Source organism: Scylla paramamosain, chromosome 12 (genome assembly GCF_035594125.1).
Source record: "Scylla paramamosain isolate STU-SP2022 chromosome 12, ASM3559412v1, whole genome shotgun sequence".
Classification (NCBI taxonomy): domain Eukaryota; kingdom Metazoa; phylum Arthropoda; class Malacostraca; order Decapoda; family Portunidae; genus Scylla; species Scylla paramamosain.
Genome location: NC_087162.1, coordinates 17804987 through 17832531, shown reverse-complemented (window position 1 = coordinate 17832531; position 27545 = coordinate 17804987). Strand labels below are relative to the sequence as shown.

Sequence of the window (27545 nt, the reverse complement as noted above, 5' to 3'; positions counted from 1 at the left end):
CCTAACTTCTGATTTCTCTAAAATTTCTGATTTGGGCAGAGGAAACTTGGTGTTGTTCAGTGCCTTAAAAACTCACTTCCTGTCAATTTTCTTTCAACCCAACACAATCTTCCCGATAACTATCCCCTCTTCTTCAATACAACCTTCCAGATAACTATCACCTCTTCTTCAATACAACCTTCCAGATAACAATCCCCTATTCTTCAATGACACTCAACTGTCCCCCTCTTCTACAATGAACATTCTCAGTCTGTCCTTCACTAATAATCTAAACTGGAAACCACATCTCATCTCAAGCTAAAACAGCTTCCATAAGTTAGGCATTCTGAGCCTTCTCCATCGGTTTTTCTCACCCATCCAGTTGCTAACTCTGTACAGGGGCCTTACAAGTATCTGTCCAAATATGGAGTATGCTTCACATATATGTGGGTTTCCATTCACACTGCATTTTGTCTTATCAACTCTCCTTTTACTGACTGTCTTCAGCCTCTCTCTCTCTATTAACCACACTGTTGCATCTCTTGCTATCTTTTACTGCTATTTTCACACTAACTTCACTTCTGATCTTGCTAAATGCATGCCTCCTCTCCTCCAGCAGCCTTTCTACACCAGGCTTTCTACTTATCCCTATCTTATCCCCTATATCTTATCCCTATTCTATCCTATTCTAAAGTTAATTGGTGTTCTCAATTTTTCACTCCTTTTACTGGTAAACTCTGGAAATACCTGCCTACTTCTATATTACCTTCTACTTATGACTTGAACTCTTTCAAGAGGGAGGTTTCAAGACACTTATCCTCCACTTTTGGATAATTAATTTGGCTCTTTCTTTGCAGGACCGACATCTCAGTGGACTTTTTTTTTTTCTCTCTTTTCATAACCCTAGGCCAGTGCCTCTCTTATAAACACAAACACAAACACACACACACACACACACACACACACACACACACACACACACACACTGTTAAACTGGGCGGTGGAAAACTTAATGACTCAATGGGTTGATTGTGATACCAGATTTAGTGGAAGAGATAAACCATCAAGACTTGATTTAGTGTTTACCAAGAACATGGAAATTATTGAAACTATACACTATGATAGCCCTCTAGGTAAAAGTGATCATGTGTTGATGGAATTTAACTTGAAAAATGAAAATGTAATCATTGATGAAAACTATAAGGTGAAAAGATTCAAATATAGTAAAGCTGACTTTGAAAAATTAAGAAAATATTGTGTTACCGTGGATTGGAAAGACTTTGAAGAAGCAGATGTTTGGGAAAAATAGGATGAATTTATAAGGATATATAATTCTGCTGTGAAGAAATTTTTATCTAGAGGAGAAGTAAAATGTAGAAAGGCTAAAGAATGGTTCAATACAAAATGCAAAGAGGCTAGAAACTGTAAGCTAAATGCTTGGAATAGATGGAAGAGGAAAACTGAGAGCAGATGGGAGGAATATATTGATGCTAGAAATAAGTACATTGAGATAATAAGAATGGAGAGAAGAAACTATGAAAGAGATATAATAGATAAGTGTATAAATGAACCCAAATTGTTCTTAAGTTAAACATATTAGTGGGAAGATGAAGAAGGAAGGTGTATCAAGACTGAAAGTTGAAGGAAAAATCTATGAGGATGCACAGGACGTGGTGGAGGTTATGAACAATAGTTTCAGATCGGTATTTACTGTGGAAGGGAAGTTTGATACTGGAAGGGATAAAATGGTGAGGTATATACTAAGTACAGTCCCAGTCAGTTATGAGGAAATACTTAAGATGATGGAAAATCTTGATGTAAATAAAGCAACTGGTCCAGATGGAGTATCAAACTGGATATTGAAGGAATGTAGAGAACAACTGGCTGATAAAATTCACAGTCTAGTGGTGACATCACTATCACTGGGAAGAGTACCGAAAGATTGGAAGAGAGCAAATGTGACACCAATATTCAAAGGAGGAAATAAAAAAAACTCACTTAATTATAGACCAGTGTCCTCGACTAGTGTTGTAGAAAAAATATGTGAAAGAACAATAAAGGAAAGATGGATGGAATACTTGGAAAAGATAAGATTGTCAATTTGGATTTAGGAGCGGAAGATCATGCCCCATGAACTTATTGTTCTTTTATTCAAGGGTAATTGATATTGTGCTAGAGAGAGACGGATGGGTGGATGGTGTCTATTTAGACTTGAAGAAAGCATTTGACAAAGTACCACACCAAAGATTGCTATGGAAGATAAAAAGATAAAAAATTATGGAAAAATTGGAGGAAGACTGGAGTGGATGGAGGATTATCTGGATGATAGAAAGATGAAAACTAATACAAGACCAGAATTCATCTTGGCTGAAAGTAACTAATGGTGTCCCACAGGGGTCAGTGTTGGGACCGATAATGTTTGTAATATATGTGAATGACACAAACGAAGAAATAAACAGTTATATGAACTTATTTGCAGGTGATGCTAAGCTGATGAGAAGGGTAGAAAATGTAAATGACTATGGTATTGCAAGATTATTTAAATAAGATAAAAAGATGGAGTAAATCTTGGCAAATGGAATTCAATTTAAGTAAATGTAAAGTAATGGAATTTGGTAAGAGTAAGAAAAGAATACAATATCATTATGAGATGGGTGGTTTGAAGTTACAGAAATCAAAAGAGGAAGTGGATTTGGGAGTAACAATTACTGAAAATTTTACTCCAGACAGACACATTAATAAAATTACTGGAGTGATGATGAATTTGTTAAAAAGAGTAAGAATGGCATTCTCATATTTAGATGAAGGAATGACAAAAAAAGTTGTTGATTTCCATGATAAGACCAAGATTGGAATATGTGGCAGTGGTGTGGTCTCCTCATATAATGAGGAATATTATAAAATTAGAAAGAGTACAAAGAGCAGTCACTAAGATGGTTCCAGAGTTGAGTAAGTTGACCTATGAAGAGAGATTAAGAATGTTGGAAATTCCTACCCTTGAAAATAGGGGAGAGAGAGGAGATTTAATAAATATCTATAGAATGATAAATGGTATGGAAAATGTGGACAAAAAATGTTTTATAACTTTAGACACACAGAGTACACGGGGACACAGTAAGAAGTTGAAGAAAGTTAATTGTAGGAGAGACATCAAGAAGTATAGTTTTCCTCACAGAAGTGTGAACGAATGGAATGAACTCAGTGAAGATGTTGTCAATGCCATAACTGTCCATGCTTTTAAGACCAAACTGGATAGATATAGATGGAATACTATGAGATTACTCCCCTCCTGTAAACCACAACTAGGTAAATACGACTAGATAAACACACACACACACAAAAAAAAAAAAAAAAAAGAAAAAAAAAAAAGGAAATAGGCATGCATATTGGGATAAAATGTTACAACCTTTATAACAAAGACTGAGAAAGACTTGATGGAAATCTGTAGTATATATATATATATATATATATATATATATATATATATATATATATATATATATATATATATATATATATATATATATATATATATATATATATATATATATATATATATATATATATATATATATATATATATATATATATCATGTCCCAACAGCAGATCACTAGCTCAGGTACACTTCAGCTGACCCCTAAGATCAACTATACCACCTCACAAGTGCTCTTCTCCTGAGTGACAGGAAACTGTAAAAAAATGTGATGCCCAGTGTGCCAACATACAGTTAGGTAAAGAAGTATACTGCCACAGTTCTTCATGCTGTCTACTTTCACAGCAGACTGGTACAAATGTTTGATTGTAGGATCCCCTCACACAACAGTAAGATAAAGTTAGCCATGTTGTGGCTATGAATTGTCATCAGGACTACCACGTCTAGCTCTTGAGTGGTCACCTGTAATCATTGCTTCCTTCAGGTAGACTCTACTATTCCAGACTCTAAGGCAACACAACCATCTTCAGCATCCAGGAAAAATGTATCCGTCACCCTGGCCCAACTTTCAAGATAGGTCAATAACAACAGCCTTCCAGAACACCTGATACTTTGGATTCAAAGAAGCAGGAGGAAATGTATCATGAATAGCCTTGTTATGGCTATGGTGCTATCATCATGAAATGGCTTGGTGATGCGGCAAAGCTTTAGTGTCATTTTGAAGCTTGGTGAGTACCCAAGAAGAGTCACTGAGCCAACACCAAGGTAAGATATAAACTTAGTTGTAATTCAGGCTTCACTAAAGCAACTGCTAACCTCTTTATTGCAGCCTGCCTGATGGCTACTATAACATCCACAAGTACCAAGGTACAACAGTGTCATGTCTCATCCTCTGCTCCCACATCACATCCTTCTTACTACAAGCTGCATCCTTTATACATATTTACTTCACTAGAATTAATAAACTGCAAAATACTGTGCAGTGTTTCCTACACTAATAGCAGGACACAAAACACTTTATTTGTACAGCTCCATATCCATATACAAAATAAGAAAGATATCTTTAACCATAATGTAAGATTGTCATTTCTAACTGAAAAATAGAGCATACTGGCACATACTGATTATTAAATTAAAATTATAAAATATCAAAACATACTATATGAACATTCATTCCATGCTTGACAACACAGAAATACCACAGTTTCTCCAAGACTTACAATTCTTATTTCTCATGGATTACTCATGATTTGAAGTTCAATTAGTAATTATTTTTAACACCAGTGGAATAAATCTCATCCTAATATTTGCTTGTGATGCTTTACTGGGCATTGACAATATATCACTGAGCACTGAAGTACATTGGTCATCAACTCACCCCAGAGCAAGGTGGAAGGGGATGTTCACTTCACTCATTGTACCATCAGGGGTGATGAAAATGACGGGAAACACTTTGCACCGCACACCCCTCACACTGTTGGCTCCAAGCAGAGTGTGGGGGGTGTAGATTAATCTGGTGGGAGAGAAAAAAAAACTGAGATATTTTTCCTAAAGCTGTGGATTTTGAAAGAAATATAAATGGTATTGGTTTAAACATTTTATGATAGAGCTCTTTTTCATGAGTCATTTTCATTTTCTCATGTTTAGCTTCTGTTATCTGGCAGAAAAGAGGTACAGACTTAAGTAAAGGGGTTGTGACCTGGTATATTATCCTGTGGTCATAGCAAGCCAACAATCCTCTTTCCTGTGAGGTGGATATAAAACTTGTGTGTGTGTGGTGGTTTGTTACATGAGATCAGAAATTATTTTTCGAAAGAGTAAAGATGGTGAACAGATGGATATATGAGAGAGAGAGAGAGAGAGAGAGAGAGAGAGAGAGAGAGAGAGAGAGAGAGAGAGAGAGAGAGAGAGAGAGAGAGAGAGAGAGAGAGAGAGAGAGAGAGAGAGAGAGAGAGAGAGAGAGAGAGAGAGAGCGAGCGAGAGAGAATGCTATATTTGTGTTTCATGTGTTCAAGGATGGCTTCTGTGCTCAAGGTAATGGTTTCAAGAGGGAAGGCATTAGTTATGGTTAATGCTACAAACAATTTACTTATTAATTAAAATAAAAGAAGTGAAGTGAAAAAAAAGAGTATATCAATGAATGATGATTCATGGTGATAACAATGACAATGGTGTTAGTGTTAATAACAATACTGGAAATAATCACAATGATGGTAACCTACTTTGACTGTTTAGGAACATTAAAGGCTGCCACCCTGGGTCCTTGCTGTGGCATCCAAACCTCCAGCAGACCTCGACGTGGAGCATAGATAAGCAGGAAGGTAACCCAGCGCTTGGTGCCACCCCACTCACCCTCCACCTCCACCCAGCCACAGTCAGCATCACGGTAACCTGCAGTGTTTCAGTAGTCAATTTTGTATGTGATAATGTGATGTGTTTCTTAAAATTACTAATATGCAGACTTTTTTGCTAATTATCAGAAGCAAATATGATAGGACCTTATGTGACTTAATTGCTGATCTTTTCATCTACGTGAGAAATTTAATGTATTCTTTCAACACTGGACTCTATCATACTGAACTGCTGGAGATTTTGAACATCTAACACAATAACATGAGTGTTACTATTCAGTTCTTCATCCCCATGTGTTCAACTGAGGAACATCTGCATGTTCCTTTAATATCCAGGGACTATCATGAAGAAAACTGAAAGAGCTAAACATGATGGAACACTAAGAACACTTATTCCATTGCTCATCTTCCAATTTTTGTATAATAAAAACATATCCATGCAATAGTGAATTCTCCAGTCACGTAAGAGCCACATTTTCAAAAAGGGTAATCGTCACAAAACTTCTTCACCCTTCCACATACCTTTGTCATTCCACATAATCTTACATTACCACACTAGTTTGTTTTTTTACATATATATGAGTAAAACCTTATTAACTGACCATATTTTTCAGCTTTTCACATGCTTCCTCATTTTCTTTTACCTTTCCATATTATCTCTCTCACTAATTTACCTTTCCACATTCGGACAGCAATGCCTTTCTGCACGTCTAAAAGAGTGACACGGCCCAAGTCATCTGTTATGGCAGCCAGGCGCCTGCTGGAGCTCATACTGATGGAGAGACCTAGTCGTGGCTTGTCTGGTAAGGACCATCTGCAAAAGAAGCAAACAATCCAGAAAATTAAAGTAATGACTGCTGGTAAATTCTATCCAAGCTTGCCAAGTTGTAGTTCAGGAGCTATCCAGTAATTTTTCTTCCCTGTCTGGTCTAATACATAGTGCAAAGAACTACCATCTACATTGAACTAAACCCTAATAAATTGCTCAATGGGAAATCAATTTGACACAAATCAAATTTCTGCAGTATCCATACTTATGGACATGTAAATTTAGTACAGATCTTTTCAACTCACTGCATGATATAGTTATCATCAAATTAAGTCCCAATTCTCAGTAGAAAAGACATTACATTAACAACAAAGCAAAACATTTTACACAAGGCAAAAAATACATATCTAAAAATAAAATTACATGAAGAGTAGCTGACATGGTACATCAGCTCTCACATCAGCCCTCTTGTGAAAAAGCATGTGACACTTTCACTTCGGCATATAGTTTTTGCCATTCCACAGAAAGGAATACAAAAGGAACAGACAATTATTGTGATATGGTTGTTTGTGAATGTGATGCTTGGCTTTAGAAACTCATGTAAATGCCAGAAATTTATCTGAAGGATGAATTCTATCCTAGGGAAGAACACTTCTCATGGCAAATTCATCTCCTTATACTGCCATTTATAATATGGTCTAAAATATCAACAAAATAAGACTACCTGTATGGTAAGGGAGTTGCTGGTTCAATTTTCGGTTTCATCTTTGATGGATCAGTTTCTTTATTCTTGCTTTTCCCAAACAACCAGCCACTGAAAATATTAAAAGCAGCTTAAGAGCAAGCCATTTCAAATGTCCTTAAATGCTAACCTAAGTTTAATAAGTATAGTAATAATGAAAAATTCCAAAAAGTCGGTCAGTAGATCAAAATACTTCAATCAAAGTGTACCTGGCAGCTGAGACAAGGGCATCTTTCAACTTGCTAGCATAATGACGAGCCACATCAGCCATGAAGGGAGGAGCTGAACCTTCATGTGCTGTGAGGAAACCTGCAAATGGCCCTCGGCCTGTTGTAATGTGCAAGGAAGTGGCCGGCACTGCTAAAAGAAAAAAAATTATTGTTAGATGTTGGGTCATAATCATAACGGTTGTTTTAAGTGAACACGTAGAACTGTCATTACGTTTAGTTTTGAGCAATGACTTGGGGAAACTAAAAATTATAATTATTATGGTTTATTCCTTGCTCATCTTGTTTATCCAAGAAGAAAACTCACTCATTCACACATTGGGAAAAAAAAAATGGCAGGCAGAATACTTTACCAAACTTGAAATTTCTCCTGACTTCTTAACTTACCTGTGAAAACAGTGTGGCTGAAACCTTTGGCAACTGATGCTTGAGCCATGTGGTCGTAGATGGATGGGGGACACAGGCCTGGAGCAACACAGTCCTTCACCATTCCCTGGTCCACCAGCCCCCATTTTTTGTAACCAAGTGGAGGTACAGTCACTGTGTCACCCCCACTGGCAGCAGCTGAAATATCCAATGTCCACATATTTTAAGAAAAAACTACCAGTAGGGAATAATTATGAACTGGCTCCATAGTTAGAAAATATTAGGATTCAATGCTAAGAGACATAAACAACTAGCCTTAATATTTCATTTCTTCAAAACTCCCACTCTTTTTTGCTCAAGGATAGAAAAAAAAATCCCTTTCAATCTACTTTAACAGCTCTTGTTCTGTCTTCTTGAATGTTTGGAAAATCTACTATTATTATTTCAATACTTCAGAGAACATAACAATATTTCCTTACAGCCACTTTTACATCTCACGATATCTCTAAAAGAGAGAGCATACCACACACATTTTTTTTTATATACATCTGACTTCCCAAACAAGTAGGGCAGTCCACAGGAAAATGTGAAATGCATAAATACTCATTCAGAACTTTTCACCTACAGTGGAACCTCAGTTCTCGAACTTAATTTGTTCCCGAATGCTGTTCGAAAACTGAAATGTTAAAAACCTGAAACTATTTTCCCCATAGGAATCAATGTAAAATGGATTAATCCATTCCCAGAATCCAGTCCACCCTGTCTTAGCAGCTTATGACAGACACTCCCACAACCAAGATGGCTGCTTCACAACAACTCTAGCTCACAAATTATTTAATGAATGAACTTACCAACACCAAAGACGTTCGGTAACCGAGGTTTCAATGTAACTTTTTTTTTTATGTAGCTACATTTTAATTAAGTCTGTGTAGCTTAAGCTGATTAGAAACCACATCCCCTGCTGCCATCTACCTTTCCATGGGCCACCTCACTAGTACATTCATAATGTCTTTGACATTTCCTTAAAACATTTTCATATTAAAAAAATATCTAAAATATCAATCCAAAAAACAATATTAATATTAAAGTATTAATTCCACTAGAAAACTGTGAAACAAATATTATTTACATCAAGACATTGATATGAATGTCAAGACATGTCATCAGAGACCTCACCCATGTTGACAACCATATGGATGCCTGCATGGAAATATGTTATTACTTTCTACAATCTTCCCCAAGGATTAATAGTTTGATACTATTATTGTTTTTATTTTTTTATGAGTGAAGAGCTAATAGATAATGTGATGGGAAAAAAAAAAAAGGGAACTGGAAAGAACTTCAAGGGTGCACTTACAAGCCACCCTGCTGAGAGGGAGGAAGAGGGAGGAGGTAAGATTTCTGGATCAAATTTACCTACACCAACTACACTTCAAGATTTTCTCTTATCAAAAATCCTTTATACTCTATCATTTCACATAAATTTATCCCTTTGAAATTTGTATTCTTGAAATCTTTTCATATCTATTTTCAGTATTTCACTCACCATCTTCAAAATATACACATACACAAAGTATGTACTTTTAGGTTTTCATAAGATTTTTTCATAAAATAAAATAGAATTGTTTTACTTAGAAATCTGTGACCTCAAAAGTTTTCCCAGCCCAGACCTAGTGTGAATAGCCTACCACTGGCTATGTCACATTGCTTCATGTCACAGACTTTTAAGAGATATAATCTTCAATATATGACATAACTCCAGCTTACTCTGTTCCACAGATGCCTTTCACCCCACTGAATGCTCAGGCTCCTGTGGCTTAATAGTTCCTTAACTCCTAAGCTGTGGGTGTCACATATAACTGACAACAACCCAGTGCTACATCGGTTATAGCTGTCACATACAGATGTTCTGGCTTTCATCAGTGTAGCCACAGGGAATTCTGAAACTTATTATCTTCCCCAAAACACATATTGTACATTATATCATCAAGAAAATTCTGGAACTTATTATCTTCCCTGAATTACATGCATTATATCACCAAAGTCTCAAGTGTCTTGGTAGCTACAGCAATGGTTACACATGTAGTTTTAAATTCTCCCATATGCAATTCATCAGCCAGGAGGCAGCCACCTGCAAAAACAATAATTACTCCCAGTGGGGTCTAAAGCACTGGATCAGGGGGGTGCTATGAACCTATCATTAAACCCAGCTGTGACCCCACTGAATATTTCCCTTTGTGTCTCACAACACAAAGGGGCAGTCACAGCCTGCCCTCTAAAGACAATTCTCTTCCTTCACACAAAACTACAAGCACCTAATTACACACACATCCTTCACTCAAAATTCAAAATTATCACAGCGACTCCTACACCAGCCTCGGAGTCCCCATCCAGGGAGGGGACCACAAATGTCCCCAGGTTGGACTGATCTTCTGGTATCAACCTTAAGTGTCTTGACACACCCTTCAACTTTTTTTTCATTAGCTTCTGCAACATTTGTAGTCTTAGATCTAGTTTTCAATCTGTAGAACACCACCTCTCCTTTACTAAGCCTCATCTTTTCCTCACTGAAACACAGGTGTCTGAGACAAATGACAGTAGCTCCTCTACTTTCTCTGTCCTCATTTTCAATCCAAAGCTGGATGTTGCATCTGTGTGTGCAACGACTTAACCTGCTCTTGTGCCCACGCTCTTGAATCTTCCAAGTTTTCCACCATCTGCCTACGACTACAGAGTCACTCAAACTAAATTTATCAGTATTGTATACCTCTCACTTAACTCCTCTGACTATGAGAAATTCTTTGACTACTTAACTTCTAAAGTGGAGTGCATTCTGACTTTCTTCCCTTTTGCAGAGATCTCCATTCTTCGAGAATTCAATTTTCACCACTAGCTTTGGCTTTCCTCTCCCTTCACTGACCATCTTGGTGAACTAGCTTTAACTTTGCTATCCTTCACAACCTAAAGCAATTGGTGCAACACCCTACTCATATTCCTGACCATCTTGGAGATACACCCAACATTCTTGACCTTTTCCTAACCTCTAATCCTTCTGCTTATGCTGTTACCCTATCTTCTCTGTTGGGCTCCTCCAATCACAATCTCATATCTGTATCTTGTCCTATCACTCCAATCCCTCCTCAAGATCCCCCTAAGCAGAGGTGCATCTGGCATTTTGCCTCTGCTAGCTGGGGGGACCTGACAAGGTATTTTGCTGATTTTCCTTGGAATGACTGCTGCTTCCATGTCAGAGACCCATCTCTATATTCTGAGAGCATAACAGAGGTGATGGCATGGAAGCGTACATTCCTCACTCTTCCTCTCGACCTAACCTTGGTTTAACACAGCCTGTTCTCATGCTATACATGATAGAGAGGTGGCCCACAAAATGTACTTGAGCCTTCCATCACCAGAATCCTATGTGCTTTATATTTCTGCCTGGAACCATGCCACGTCTATTACTAGAAAGTTTATTATTAGAAAGTCATTAATAGAAAGTGTCTAACTCCCCTCATGACTTCTGGCACCTAGCCAAAAACATCTCCAATAACTTTGCTTCTTCTTCTTTCCCTCCTTTATTTCAACCAGATGGCACCACTGTGATCACATCTATCTCTAAAACTTAAATCTTCACTCATATCTTTGCTAAAAACTATCTTGGATGATTCAGGGCTTGTTCCTCCCTCTCCTCCACCCTCTGATTACTTCATGCTACCTATTAAAATTCTTCGCAATGATGTTTTCCATGCCTTCGCTGGCCTAAACCCTCAGAAGGCTTTTGAACCTGATGAGATCTCTCCTATTGTTCTCGGAAACTGTGCCTCCATGCTTCCACCTTGCCTAGTCAAACTCTTTCAACTCTGTCTGTCAACATCTACCTTTCCTTCTTGCTGGAAGTTTGCCTACATTCAGCCTGTTCCTAAATAGGGTAACTATTTTAATCCCTCAAACTACCATCCTATTGCTTTAATTTCCTGCCTATCTAAAGTTTTTAATCTATCCTCAACAGGAAGATTCTTAAACATCAATCACTTCACAACCTTCTATCTGATTGCCAGTATGGGTTCCATCAAGGGTACTCTACTGGTGATTCTTCTGGCTTTCCTTACTGAGTCTTGGTCATCCTCTTTTAGAGATTTTGGAGAAACTTTTACTCTTGCCTTAAAACATATCAAAAAGCTTTTGATAGGGTTTGGCACAAAGCTTTGATTACCAAACTACCCTCCTACAGCTTCTATCCTCTCTGTAACTTCATCTTAAGTTTCCTTTCTGACAATTCTATTGCTGCTGTGCTAGACGGTCATTATTCTTCTAAATCTATTAACAGTGGTGTTCCTCAGGGTTCTGTCCTGTCCCCCACTCTATTCTTATTATTCATCAATGATCTTCTAAACCAAACTTTTCCATGTCTTCGTACACATCCAACCCTTCAGGAAGTAAACAGTTCATGCAGGAAAGCCACAGAATGCCTGACTTCTGAACTCTCTAAAATTTCTGATTGGGGCAGGACACACTTAGTATTGTTCACTGCCTCAAAAGCTCAGTTCCTCCATCTATCACCTTAAAACAATCTTCCAGACAACTATCCCCTCTTCTTCAGTGACACTCAACTGTCCCCCTTTTCTACAATGAAATCCTCAGTCTGTCCTTTACTTATAATCTAAACTGGAAACTTCACATCTCATCTCTAGCTAAAACAGCTTCTATAAAGTTAGGTGTTCTGAGACATCTCTGCCAGTTTTTCTCATCCTTCCAGCTCCTAACTCTGTACAGGGACTTTATCCATCCATGTATGGAGTATGCTTCACATGTCTGGGGGGATTCCACTCATACTGCTCTTCTAGACAGGGTGGGATTAAAATCTTTTCATCTCATCAACTCCTCTCCTCTAACTGACTGTCTTCAGCCTCTTTCTCAATATCACAATGTTGCATCTCTTGCTATCTTCTACTGCTATTTTCATGCTAACAGCTCTTCTGATCTTGCTAACTGCATGCCTCCCCTCCTCCTGCAGCATTACTGCACAAGACTTTCTTCTTTCTCTCACCCCTATTCTGTCCACTTCTCTAATGCAAAAGTTAACCAGTATTCTCAATCATTCATCCCTTTCTCTAGTGAACTCTGGAACTCCCTGCCTGCTTCTGTATTTCCACCTTTCTATGACTTGAATTCCTTCAAGAGGGAGGTTTCAAGACACTTATCCTTTAATTTTTGACTACCGCTTTGAAACCTATTTGGGGATTGGTATCTCAGTGGACCCTTTTTTTTATTTTTATTTTTTTTATTATTTTTTTTTACCCTTGGCTAGTGTCCCTCCTATATAAGAGAGAGAGAGAGAGAGAGAGAGAGAGAGAGAGAGAGAGAGAGAGAGAGAGAGAGAGAGAGAGAGAGAGAGAGAGAGAGAGAGAGAGAGAGAGAGAGAGAGAGAGAATCTGGCATTTGGTTTTGACTCCTTATAAGAAACCACTTAGTGGAAGTGATATCAGATGAGAGCTAGATTTTCTGTATGCAGTATTGAAAGTGATGTTTGTGCAGATGACAGTGATGATAGTTGTTCTGAATCACTAGTGCCTCATAATATAACAAAGCTGATTAAACCTGATATTGTGGAACCTTCTAATGAGAATGAACATATTATAAGCTATACTTACTTCCAGACATATCTCTAATAGTTGTTCCTCATTCACTCAAACAATATCATAACTGCAACTGTTCTCGAGCGCATACACCTACTACCGGTCATATATATAAATATAAATTCTCCACCATAATTTCATAAAGATACGAGGAACAGACAAACACACCATCCCACACACAACATATATGCACACCTTTAGCAACTTGATTCCTACAGCCCCGAAGAGTCTGGAACAGGGAAAAACCATCAATAGTTGTGATGGCACGAGGATACAACATCACCAGCTCCTCTGTTCCATCCTGTGCCAGCACCAGTGGGCTCCCAGCTGGGTGTGTGCGGCAGGTCAGGCTCAGCACCATCTGCTCTTCAAATTGCTGGGACAGAAGCACCAAGCCATTCTGTTTGAAGAGTGACCAAGAAGTTCAAGTCTTAGGGCCAATATTTCCTGATGAACTTTATCTGGTATAAATGGCTGTGTTTGACTTTCACAATGCAAATCTAGTTTACAAATCTACATATGTACACTTCTCTTAAGTTACCTCAGTATACATGGCGACATATCCTGAGGTGAAGCCAACAATGATGCAGGTCCAGTCTGGCCCTCCTGTGCTGCTCTGCTTTTGGGAAATGAGTGGCAGGCACAGCACAGCACTAATTTCATCACTGCCAGAGGAAAAATTCTGATAGTTATGCCATTAATCCTGGCTTTTTTTTTCAGCTTACAATAATGATGAGATAATCAATCAGTTTTCTCATGATCTGAAGAATACAGAAAATGAGGAAGCTTGCTTACTCAGGGGTATATCCAACTGTGCCTCTCCAAGTTGTGACAAGCTTCATTCCCTCATTCTCCTCTGCCAAGTTTTCCCACCGACCTGCAGTGAAATAGCATAATGGAATGGCACTGTTTAAAGCTCCACTCTTCAGCTTCCTTTGAGTTGTCCTCCTCATGGTCATATTTTGAACATATCTATTTTAAATAAGCTTTATAGATACCCTATCCTTCCTAGCTTTATCTTCATTCTTCTTTCCATTCCCATGTATTCACATTGTTATTGCTGTAGAGGGAAGAAAAGAAAAACAAAGGGAAGGTAAGAAAAGTGAAGGGAAAAGAGGAGAAGAGAAGAGAAGAGAAGAGAAAAGAGAGAGAGAGAGAGAGAGAGAGAGAGAGAGAGAGAGAGAGAGAGAGAGAGAGAGAGAGAGAGAGAGAGAGAGAGAGAGAGAGAGAGAGAGAGAGAAAGTAAAACATGTGTAGGGTGGCTCTCTATGGTGGTCTTGTTTCCCATGACATCTCAGCATGAACCCTTTTAAAGAGTTCATGGTAGGCCACAATACCCACATTCATCTTCCTTGCTTGGAGGCACCCACATCATAGTAGACAGAGCAGCCATAAGGTGAGAAGGTTTGACCAATCACTTGTCATAAATTAGACCCCAACACTTAAGTTCGTTGCAATCCCGTTTTCAGTTTACATATAAGAGGAATAAATATAATATATAATGTATTCATGATTGATGGATATGTCAGGCTACATACTATTTTATCCTCCCAAGTTTCATGCTATCTGATTTTCGCGATCCTCAAGTATTGCACTTGGTCCTAAATTCTTACCATCCCAAGTTTCATGCATTATCATCCCCAGTTTCATGCTGCCTTGACAAGTATCAATCACATTTACCTACTGTCAACATCACACGTATACATGTAGTAAAACCCGCCAACCTCACCTAAAGTATTCCCCTCCCTCCCTCCCTCCCTCCCTCTCTCTCTCTCTCTCTCTCTCTCTCTCTCTCTCTCTCTCTCTGACACACACACACACACACACACACACACACACACACACACATGGTTTTAGATGTGATGGTATTGCAATGCCATAGCATTGCATCACCTAGATGCAAGGACAAAACCCAGACACACACACACACACACACACAGGTACTGTATTTTGAGATAAGGGAGTAAAGTGAGGGAAAAAAGGCAGCTTTATAGGCCAAAATGAATAAGCACTTTCTCAGTGTTTTCAATACCTCAAGTTTCATGATCCTTGAGTTTAGCATTATACCTTGGGAAGAAGGCAAGTGCAAAACTCAGGAAGGGAATGTAGTGTTGTATTTAGCATTGTGTGGCATCGTGACGTTTAGCATGTTGATGTTGTGTGTGGCATGTAGCTAGCAGTTTCACCATACTGAGCACAAATAGAGTGACAAGTGATGTTAAGTTACATATAACATTGCTTGTCAGTATTCTGCAAATAGCACATAATTCGTCACTTATTATGCATTGTTGTGCAAGAAGATTGTCATGATTGATTTATATGTGTAATCACAGGTTCTGACTGGATAAAATAAATATTCGTGTCAATATGGTGGGTCTGCTGTCAACCTTAACACATATTATTATTGATACTTTGACATATATCAACTAATGCCAGTTTGTAGATGATAATTACCTTGGTTCTAAACCAGTAGTTCTTAACCCCAGGGTCACAACCCAAAGTTGGGTTGCCAAGCCATTTCAATGGGTCACCAAGGATAGGTACACAATTTTTTCCCCACTACACCTATTCTAAATGTTATTGAAGCATTAATCCTGTGTATAGAACCCCTACGTCATTAACATCTGAAGCTAAGAAAATCAAAGAGACATAGACAATTTAATAGAGGTGAAAAAACAGCCTATGTCTGCTCTAGCCTTTTAAACCTAATTTGAATTTTAAATAAGAGTGTTTATGAAGATATACAGTTCTCCTTGGTCAATCTGAACAGTATTTTGGGTTGCAGCCAAAAAAAGTTAAGAACCACTGCTGTTCTAGACAGACATGTGTTAGGCTAAGCACCTACCAGTACACAGGGCTAAGTAGGTAGTACTTAGCTGTATTCTTGAGTGGAATGTCCAAGGGTAAGCAATGAATTGCTCTGTCCACTAGCTGGAGTGTAACTGCTACCAATGTTTGGGTGTGGCTATCTTGAGTAGGAGAAGGAGTGTAATTCCAGTCACTCCTCAAGTGTAACTGATTTCCCACTATGAAACAAGCTGACAACAGTTTTGTTTCAGGAGCATGAATCCACTCAATCCAGATCCTCAATGGTTCATACTTAAATTACTACCCACCAACATGAATTACCCCGTTGGAATGATAGCTCCAACACTAAAATGAATCCAGCCTAATTTGGTACTTGGGGTGTTGGCTGTTCCTATCCCACATTGCTGTTGCATTCATGGTTGACAGGCATGTGACAATCTCCCTCTCTTGCTCATATTGTAATCCTTTGCCTTAATTATCCCAAAATTATAAGTTTTTATATACAATTATATGATTTTTAATGGCTTTCAATTTGATGATGGAACAACAACACTGTATCTCTTCAGTACACTTAGGCTGTGCGGTGCTGCCACCCATGTCCTTAACACATGAATCCCCCAGGCTGCCTCCTGCTGACCCTGGTCAGGTCATTCCAGGGTTGAGGTGGCAAGAGTGTGAACAGGTACAGCCAATGCCCCATGTACCAAGTTAGTCTGGATCCACTATAGCTAGTGAGTGCTTTGAGAGGAATGCATTTGATTGTTAGTTTCTCAATGAACAGAAATAAAGCTAATTCATTACATTAATATGAACAGGTTACTGTCATATTAATCTAACATCTGCACATCCTTGATATCTTGTCTTTCCTTTTCTCTCTTTCTCCTTAAAAGTTAAAAGAACATACATAAGTACAGTGTTACCTCGTGATTCAAACTTAATCAGTTCTTCTGGCCTGTTTGAATTAGAAAAGTTTGAATTGGGAAGCAATTTATCCTATTCAAATTAATCTAAAAAATTAATCTGTTCCAGGTCCCAAAATCCCCCATTTTTTTAAAATTTTATGGGTTTATGTTGTGCCCTAAACATAGAACTGAATGGAAACACCCTAAATTACAAAACAAAAAATTAAGTAAAATAAAACATGAAATACTGTATATTTTGGTATATAAAGCAGTACTTGGATCATCCTAAAAAAAGACACGAAAAAGAGGGTCGTCCTATGCATCAGATACAAAAACAATGACCTTCAAATTTTACGCAAAATATCGCTGTAAATAAACACCAACCCCAAAGTGTGAGTTCTTGAAATTTTCTACCATCTTCAGTCTTGAAAACAGTTATTGTAGTGTACACAATTCTTATTTTGCACTAAAATCCTCTCTCTCTCTCTCTCTCTATCTCTCTCTCTCTCTCTCTCTCTCTCTCTGTGTGTGTGTGTGTGTGTGTGTGTGTGTGTGTGTGTGTGTGTGTGTGTGTGTGTGTGTGTGTGTGTGTGTGTGTGAAAGTAAGAACAATCCTGCGAATTGCTAAATAGAATGAGAGTGATAGGAAATAAAAATGAAATTACACAAGTGAGAAAGCATGGAGTATGCTTCACATGTCTGGGGGGTTCCACTCATACTGCTCTTCTAGACAGGGTGGAATTAAAAGCATTTCATCTCATCAACTCCTCTTTCTCATAGAGGCAGTGTTGCATCTCTAGCTGTCTTCTACTGCTATTTTCATGCTACCTGCTCTTCTGATCTTGCTAACATCATGCCTCCCCTCCTCCCACAGCCTCACTGCACAAGACTTTCTTCTTTCTCTCAACCTATTCTGTCCACCTCTCTAATGCAAGAGAATACTCAATCACTCATCCCTTTCTCTGGTAAAACTCTGGAACTCCCTGCCTGCTTCTGTATTTCCACCTTCCTATGACTTGAATTCCTTCAAGAGGGAGGTTTCAAGACAATTATCCTTCAATTTTTGACTACCGCTTTGGACCATTTTATGGGACAAGCATTTCAGTGGGCATTTTTTTTATTGGATTTTTGTTGCCCTTGGCCAGTGTTCCTCCTACATAATAAAAAAAAAAATATATAAAAAATAAAAAGAAAAAAAAGAAAAAATTACATAGAACGAATGAAGGGGAGAGAGTGCAAGGTATCACTCTTGTCTCTTATCAATGACAGATAAAGGAGAGGGGAGATGACAGAGAGAGAGAGAGAGGTTTGAGACAAGATGAAAGAGGAAGGGAGAGGAAAGGAACAATAAGAGAGAGAGAGAGAGAGAGAGAGAGAGAGAGAGAGAGAGAGAGAGAGAGAGAGAGAGAGAGAGAGAGAGAGAGAGAGAGAGAGAGAGAGAGAGAGAGAGAGAGAGAGAGAGAGAGAGAGAGAGAGAGAGAGAGAGAGAGAGAGAGAGAGGGAGGGAGGGAGGGAGGGATAGAGAGGGAGGGAGGGAGGGATAGATAGAGAGGGAGAAAATGGGGAGGGATGTGGTAGTGGGGGAGGGAAGGGAGAGGAGAGAAAGGGAGAAGGGAGGAGGGAAGAGGAATGCTAGAGGAATTGACCGCTTGAACAAGTGTTTGTGTTCAAATTGGAGGACAAAATTTGTTCACCAACCCTGTTCGAATTGAGAGTTGTTCAAATAGAAGGATGTTCATATTATGAAGTTTGACTGTATACTGAAAAAGAGATGGTTGGAGGCATCTGAAGTGGCTCCTGTCTTTGAGATACATACCTATGTTCAGAAAGGAAGCTCTATCATCAAACAGGATAAAAACAATAAAAACTTTTAACCACTGGAGCTAAGTTGCCAAAAAGATCTACCAGATTAAAGTTGATGAAAGCAATCACAGCAAAATTAAAGAACAAAATAGATTCCTTATATATGTACATCATAAAATTTTAATGGATCTTCTCCATAGTAAAATAAAAGCTATCTGCACTACTTATAAACATTCATTTGACAAATGCACAAACTAAATCCACCAGGTACTCAAAGCAACCGCTATAGACTCCTACTCACAGATTAAACAAACATGCATTAATCAACATTATACTCACGGGACAAAATGGCCAATCTGTTCTTGTAGCCAATAGCCATGATGTCACAAGTTGGAGATATGGCAGTGATGCACTCTGTAAGCCATGAGGCTTCAGGTTGTGGAGATGGGGAAGATGGAGAGGACCTCTTCAGGGAACCACCATCTTCATTGTTAACTGACAAGCCTTTTCCTCCTCCACCATGGTCAATATCATTCCACCCATCCCATTCTTCACTCCAGTCTATATCTGTAAATACATGTGATGGTCCTCAATAGGACTAATGCTACCCCTCTTGAGAATAAGACTGTATTACACAATGAAGATAAAAAGGCTTATCCATCTCACTGTACTCCTATTTCGATGAACAAATGAGAAGAGCAGATACTAGATTTATTGGTCTATCATGAGGATATCCTTTAGTCTATCTAGTAGTAACAATAATGCTTCTAATAAACTACATACTGAAGAATATGATAAAAAATAAAATAAGATTCTCTTCCTACTGATAATTTTTTTTTTCTCACTCTTCTCTTGAAGAGCAGATTTATGTTCACTTTTTTCCCCTCAGCTAATGATTTAGGGAATAGAAGTGTTAAATGATACTGATACAACATTCTTTCAACATCCACAGAAATCTATTATCAAGACCAGATTTATCTGGTCAGTGTTCTATAAATATTTGCATTCATATGCTTCAATTTTGGATAAAGAGAGAATTTCTTACTGAGGATCTTGAAATATTTTCAGCAGATCAGGAACAGTATTTTTTTCACAAAGGCTTTACCAAGCATCAGGTTAAGAATGGAACTTATGCCTTTGTTATCACTTATCACTTTACTACCTTTACTTAATAAAGGATCTTTATTATCTTCTATTTTTTTCCTGGAATTTTTTGTATTCTCATCTAAGGTTTTGCATATCCTCATGAAAAATTCTTATCTCAGTCTCTATTTGTTCATCTTTTTTTGCATTTTTACATGCTCATTTCAGAATAATGTGTTAAAACTGGGGAACAAACTCCAATTGTCACTTCATGGTGAAGCTACAGTAGTAAGCCAGTAGTGGTTTAACTCAAGAACCAGCCTCAGGCATAAAATACATATGTAGGCAATACCGTGAACATTATAGGAATACAGAAAGAATGAAGATTCAGTGTATGATGACAACTCTAGGAAGAGATATAGGTTATGATGTATGAGAGAAAGACTTATATACTGGATCTGGCAGAGATTAGACTTAAGGGCAGAGATGGGGAAGGAGTTGCAGCAAGGATATACCCTTATATATAAGAGAATAGAAGAAAAAAGAAAGATAAATGGAGAGACCACAATAGTGGAACCTCACTTTTATACAAAATGTTAAACTGGTAAATGAAAGATAAATAAAAGTATCTATCAAAATAAAGATCACGAAATATGATTTTTATCAGATTTACACATCCTTACATAGGGTGTACTCAGGAGGAAAAGATAGCATTCCCAAACATGTTGAAAAATAATTACAATAAACAGAAAATGATCATGATGGGAGCCTTGAATGCTAGTCAGGAATGATGGAAATGGAATAAAACAGTATGAAGACATTTTAGAACAAGAGAAAAACAAGGAACAAGAAAGAATAATCAAGTTTTGTGTAAGAAACAACCTAAAGATTGTGATAAAAATTTTTTAGCATAAAGAACATATATACACACAATTTTCAAAACAATATGTTCTTAAACAAATGACAGATGAGAGGGGGAAATCTCAGAAAAGTGGGTGAAAGGTACCAATTATAAAATCTTATTAATAAACCACATTGTAAAGGTGCATGAGAGAATTCCTGAAAAAAAAAAAAAGGGAGCAAGAGAGATAATTGAAGAAAAGCTGGGAGGAGAGCAACATGGATTCAAGCGAAACAGAAGCACTACTAACCTCATATATCAAGAATAACAATACAGAAATCAAGGGAACTAAATAAACCCACATACATAGCTTTCAATGATCTGCAGAAAGCATTTGATTTTGTGCTGAGAAGAAAGCTATGGAAATGTCCAAAAGAAAGTTATAATACATAAAGGAAAACTGAAAAGGGCAATGAGCCATGTAACTTATGTATATGTACGTGAGGAGAGAGTAAAGAAATAATAGTTGGTTTCATGCAGAGTCTGGAATAAAACAAGGCAATGCAATATCACTTTTGCTCTTTACAGAATATATGAACAAAGTTATAAGAAAGTTGAAAGACAAATATCTACAAAGAAAAGATGACATAATGATATATGAAAAGGAACAGCAGTTAAAAGACAGGAGAGGCACAGGAGAGATGAGATGAAGAGCTTTAAGAGATCAGTCTTAAAATTAATGTGGATAAAAAATCATGAAAGTCTGCACAAATAAAGGACAGTAGAAATAAGACAAAGCAGATTCAAGAATATTTGTAAAATAAATGATCTAGGAAGTATATTCCCTAGAAGGAAATAACAAACAAGAAATAAATTATAAAAAAAATACAAAAAACAGGAGCATTATAGCCTCTTCAAAAGATGAGTAAATACTGCAAGCAATCAACAAAATCATATTCAAAAGTATTCTGACTCCAACCCTGATATATGGTGTACAAATTTGGACTACAAACAAGAAAGACAGCAGTAAAATCTTAGCACCAGAAATAAAAACCTTAAGGACAATTATAGTAAAGATGAGAAGACAAAATTAGAGACAAAAGAATCAGAAGAGACACTGGAATTACCCCAATACTAAGAAGAATCAATGCAGCTCAAATGAGACATTTAAAAAAGATGGATGAGGAACAAATAGCCAATAGATGGAAATGGACACCAGAAGGAAACAAACCTGGAAGAACAAGAAAAGTGTAAGGATATTGTACGAGACATTTGAAAAATCCAGAAAGCCTGACAAGACCAGACATTACATAACATATTAGAATGGAGGAAGAGATAGGCTCAACTACCATGATATTCTCTAATTGGGAGGTGAAGTAATAAAATCACAATTCATTTGCTTTAGTTTATATATTTGTAAGGATTTTCTTATTGCTGATCATTTTCAATAAGCTATTACAAATCCTAGATACACTGATGTCAACCATCTCACATGCTTTTGGGGGGGTATTTTTAAAAGCAGCAAACAGTTTCCTGCCTTTCTCTGCAATATACATATTCCTTGAATACTGTTTTCAAAGCAGAAAAATCTGATCCACACATCCCTTATCTTTCCTACATACCCCATGTACTACATCTACCCTTCTTTCACTTTTGATTATCAGTCTCCAATTAAAATGTTCTTTTTATACATCTTACCTGCAACACAGTAAACAATCCTACTACATCTGCTACTTTGTTTTCTTTCATATAACATGACAACAATGGTTTACCTTACTTCCATATTACATTACATATCCGAGGGCTCCTTGACTGCATGTGCCCCATATTCAAACATTTCTCTTGTTATGTTACCAATGCTTGCAGCCTTTCTTACCTTCAGTTTCCCTAGTGCTTTTTCAATCATGTTCATTTTTATTTCACTCTGAAGAAAAGGTTGTCAATGATAATTATCCATCAAACTCTATGAGTGCCTTTTTTTCTAGAATCTATTAGTTTCTTCACTTCCTCTAAGAATCACTCCATTCCTCCTTCCTCATTCTCACAGTACCACTCATAGTTTCCTCATTAATCTTTTAACTTCTCCCTAAAATAGATTCTCATGGTGGAAATAACCAAGGGGGTGAGAACACAGCAAAATGAATACCACTGCTGAGTGAAGGTGGTGCTTGGATATCAACACTAATTTCACCCTGATGCTGTGCTAAATAAAGAATAAAGATTGAAGAAACTTTTATCAGCACGCCTTTTTATTCCTTGGCATCTGACTATAACTGACAAAAGAATAAAATTTTACTCTACCAAATAAGCAAAAAAAGTAGTTACTCTCTGAGGGCTCTTTAACCAACTAACACCTCTCCTATAGTTTAAAAATTGTTCACATTTAGCAAACTTTCTTTGGCATCTATTTACCACTAAATGCAAAATTTCATCCTACACAGACATATTAATATTCATATTCCTGTTCACTTTAGGCATAAATATTAAGACTAGATACCAGGTGCTAAGACTATACAGTATGGATGTTAGGGCCACTCAGACATTGCCTGCCTACTAGCACAAAATTATGTGAATATAATAAATAATAAAGGTATAAATAGTAAAAAAAAAGATGCATAATAGTATCCAATGAATTATTTAAAAAAAAAAGTTCTGTTTTTCCAATGACCATGGATCAGGTCCAGTCATGTGCAGCTCCCTATTTCAGACATTGCCTGCCTACCAGCACAAAATTATATGAATGTAATAAATAATAAAGGTATAAATAATAAAAAAAAAAGATGCATAATAGTATACAATGAATTAACTTTTCCAAAAAAAGAACTGTTTTGTTTTTTTCCAGTGACCATGGATCAGATCCAATCATGTGTAGCCCCCTATTCAGACTTAAACTATTCAAAACCAGTGGTTAAGGAAACAGATTAGGGAGATTCTTCCATGAAAAATTCTCCCTCTCCTCTGTTCCTTGTTAGCTATAAGGAAGTCAGGTTGATACAAGTCACCTGTTAGGTGGGTGGAGCCTGTTCCTGGCACAGGGGATCCATGCCCTCGCCCAGGATACAAGTGGGGACACAGCCACTGCACTATCTCTGATGGGCTGCCAATAGCTGCAACCTCCTCCAGTAGACAAGACATTTCTGCTCTGTGGAAAACATCGTCATTCACTCAAAATATGTCAAGAAGAAACACTTGAATATAAACATGCATAAATACATATACTATATGCACAACATAAAAAAAAAATTTGTCACTTTCTTATAGATCCCTGACCAGAAAGTGAAATTATTCCAATACAGATAAATAATTGTTTCATTTAAAAAGACTAATCTAAAGACAATTCTGAATTATCATATTCTAATCTTAAGATCAAGTGTTGATCAATAAACATAATGTAATATACCATAGATTTTAAACATTGTAGTGAAATAGTGATATCACAGGATTTTTATGCCACCAATATCAGAAAGGGATCATAATGTAACAAGCACTTAGTTAATTAGAACTTGATTATAATGAACTAGATAATTCCATAAAAATATCAGCATAGAATGAATTGTGGTACAGACACTTATAACTCTGTTATTAATTTAACTTGTGTTACTTTTTTTTTTTTTTTTTGCTAAGTTGAAAATTTTGACATGTTTTAAATGAATCTAAAAACCGTTTCTGTCACAAATATTTTTTTTCTTACTCACCCCTTCCCCACAGACACATAAGCAGAAATTCATAACAAAAAACATTAACTAAATCTAACCTAATCTAAAACTTAACCTAAACTAATTAAGTCTAACCTAACTAAACCTAATCTAAAATAACCTACCTTAACAGTAAATTTTTTTTGACAAAAATTAATATTTCAGGAATGAACAATTTGTGACAGTAAAGATACACACCACTGTGTTGTATGTGACCCAAGTACTTCACTGAGAACATTGTTTTTTTTGTTGGTACACATAATAATACCACCTAATCTAAATTTAATTTAACCTGATCTGACCTAACTATGCACATTACCAATTATTAATTATGCACATTAAAAGTTCTCTATATCACATAAAACTTCAATAAAGTAAGTTTCTCAGTATCCATAAAGGTAATCGAAAACAATACTCCTGAATGTGTAGAGCGTTGTGATCCTCTCTTAAAATAATACCCTCTTTTCTTTTGTCTACTTAATGATACACCAGTCATAAGCAAAGACACTCCTTGCACATGTCAACGATTATTTATCAACTTCCTAACAATAATTATGAAGATATTAGTTCCCTTGTTTCCCTAACCATGACACCATTTCCAAACTGCTACTTGGATGAATCAGCACCAGAAATGACTATATGAGGATGAATTTATAATCTAACAAACTATATCGTGGCTTCTTTGTGATTTTCTGTAAACATTCGTCAAACAGAATAGCCAAGGGCATTTGTGAAGAACAGGCTATGAAACATTCTTGAAGTGGACACACATCGAATAAGTGACAGAATATATATCAGTCTGTCTTCATTACCTTCCAGTTATTTAACAGCGGGGATCAACAGTAGAGACACGTAAAACCAGGGCACGTTTGCTTGACAATATGGAGCGTAAGAAGAAACAGCTGACTGTGACGTCGAGGTTGTTGTTGCTGGTGACGTCGTCGTGCCAGATCGTTCCCGGGTCAAAATTTCTCCCAGGAATAATTTGAATCCGTGAGCGATTTGGCACGACGGGAGTAATTTGGAGTAATTTGGACGGGTACAAAATTGTTCTCACCGTTCAAATTGCTTTCGAGAACAATTTCGACCGAAACCGACTACTGTATGAAACTTTATTGACTGTATGGAGTTTTACTGACAAATTACTATTACTTCGTTGTCCGTGGAATGTGTTACACTAGAAATGGAACAAGTAAACAAGAGTTTACTGTCTGTGAAAGTGTGAAGTCCTACCGCAATAATCTATATTCATGTATTTTAGGTATTATCAACATCGTTTTGGAATCTTATTTACAAATTACTAGTGCTCCATTGTCTATGGAATATTTTATGATGGGAATGGAGCAAGTAAACAAGAGTGATAACAGATCACCAAAATTTACCCGTAAGCGAGTAATTAGTCCGATATCCCGTACCTACGCGTTGTTATTTGTAAATAATATAAATGAGATATGTTAAGCGTTTTCTTCTTATATCTAAATCATAATCCATGTATTACGCGAAGCAGTTGATTTATAGGTTTAATCGTCTCTTGCAATTTCATTAAAGTTTTTTTTATTTAAATTGTTAAAAAATTATAGTTGTGCAATGGTGACTGCAGATTACACAGGTGTGGGCTTGACGGGAGGGGACATGCCTATGATTATCAAATTTCATTTGTTGTGAAGAGATACTATAAGATTACTCAACACGAAATTTTAACCTGATATATATATATATATATATATATATATATATATATATATATATATATATATATATATATATATATATATATATATATATATATATATATATATATATATATATATATATATATATATATATATATATATATATATATATATATATATATATATATATATATATATATATATATATATATATTTTTTTTTTTTTTTTTTTTTTTTCTTTTCTTGCTTCATGTGAGCTATATATAGAAATAAGTTAAGCCCAATGCCTTAAGCCTTAAGCCCAGTGGTGTTCTATTTGTTGACCTTAAATTCAATTGTGATAAAACGATTGATAACCAACATGAAACCGAAATCTGGTGAGAAAGGTGTTTCCTCTAACCACTACTCAGTGAATACCAACAGAAATGGTGAAGAATAGTTTGTCATGGCTTTGCTAGTTATGTGTGAATTGTTGATATATATATATATATATATATATATATATATATATATATATATATATATATATATATATATATATATATATATATATATATATATATTGTTGTGCACGCCATTTTTTCGGCCTTCAGGCGTCTTCAGGTACACACTACTGCAGCAGCTCCAAGGCGGTCAGCGCACACAACAGGAATCCACCACTGTTGTCTTGGTCGGGCCCGTTTGGCGAGTCGGGGCGAGGCAGGCACATGCGTTACCTGTCTGGCCTCAACAGACTATTGAGAGGGGGAAAGGGGCAACAAAACACAGGCTCACTAGCACTCCTGTCTTTATTGCCCACACAGAGCAGTACCACAGGGCGCAAGGCACATTACTACATTACAGTAAAAGTCAGTGTTGCACCACCACCCCTCACTCTGCAAAGCGTCTCTGTCGCTGGGTAGCATGTCTCACCTCACAGAACAGCTGCCAGACGCACAGCACACCACGAGATCACAACTCGTACACTGCGTCGCACAGCTAGCTAGCGTCAAGTACTCACTGTCTTAGTCTGCCGAGGCACACTACGCCATGTCCCGGGGCGCAGTCACGTCTTTGCAGCGGCAGGCGACCAGTGCCGTAGCTTCACACCAGTAGAGCACGCTGCAGACTACCGGGACAGGTGTTGCGTAGGCAACACCTGGGACCTATTCTTTTTATTATTTATACACTTGACATGTGGTATGCGATTGAGTCTGATATGGTTGCTTATGCTGACGACACCACTTTATATGCGGT

At 37.1% G+C, this 27545-nt stretch overlaps 1 protein-coding gene across 4 annotated transcripts in view; it reads right to left on the bottom strand.

The window, feature by feature from the left end:
• Nucleotides 1-27328, bottom strand: part of LOC135105794 (rab3 GTPase-activating protein non-catalytic subunit-like) — a 67369-nt gene extending 40041 nt beyond the window's left edge. The window contains exons 1-12 of one of the 4 annotated variants that reach the window (XR_010271008.1): nucleotides 25449-25713; nucleotides 23944-24083; nucleotides 19357-19584; nucleotides 14300-14381; nucleotides 14046-14169; nucleotides 13700-13904; nucleotides 7890-8066; nucleotides 7485-7635; nucleotides 7258-7347; nucleotides 6439-6578; nucleotides 5636-5804; nucleotides 4792-4926 (exon numbers count right to left, since the gene is read on the bottom strand). Coding sequence is in view for 3 of the 4 variants with exons in the window: in XM_064014328.1 (XP_063870398.1) it covers nucleotides 4792-4926; nucleotides 5636-5804; nucleotides 6439-6578; nucleotides 7258-7347; nucleotides 7485-7635; nucleotides 7890-8066; nucleotides 13700-13904; nucleotides 14046-14169; nucleotides 14300-14381; nucleotides 19357-19584; nucleotides 23944-24076 (1634 nt within the window). In the remaining variant the exon portion in view is untranslated. Of the gene's footprint in view, nucleotides 1-4791; nucleotides 4927-5635; nucleotides 5805-6438; nucleotides 6579-7257; nucleotides 7348-7484; nucleotides 7636-7889; nucleotides 8067-13699; nucleotides 13905-14045; nucleotides 14170-14299; nucleotides 14382-19356; nucleotides 19585-23943; nucleotides 24084-25448; nucleotides 25714-27309 lie in introns of those variants that run through there. The other 3 variants (XM_064014328.1, XM_064014330.1, XM_064014327.1) reach the window with 3 other exon arrangements.
• Nucleotides 27329-27545: the final 217 nt, after the last annotated feature.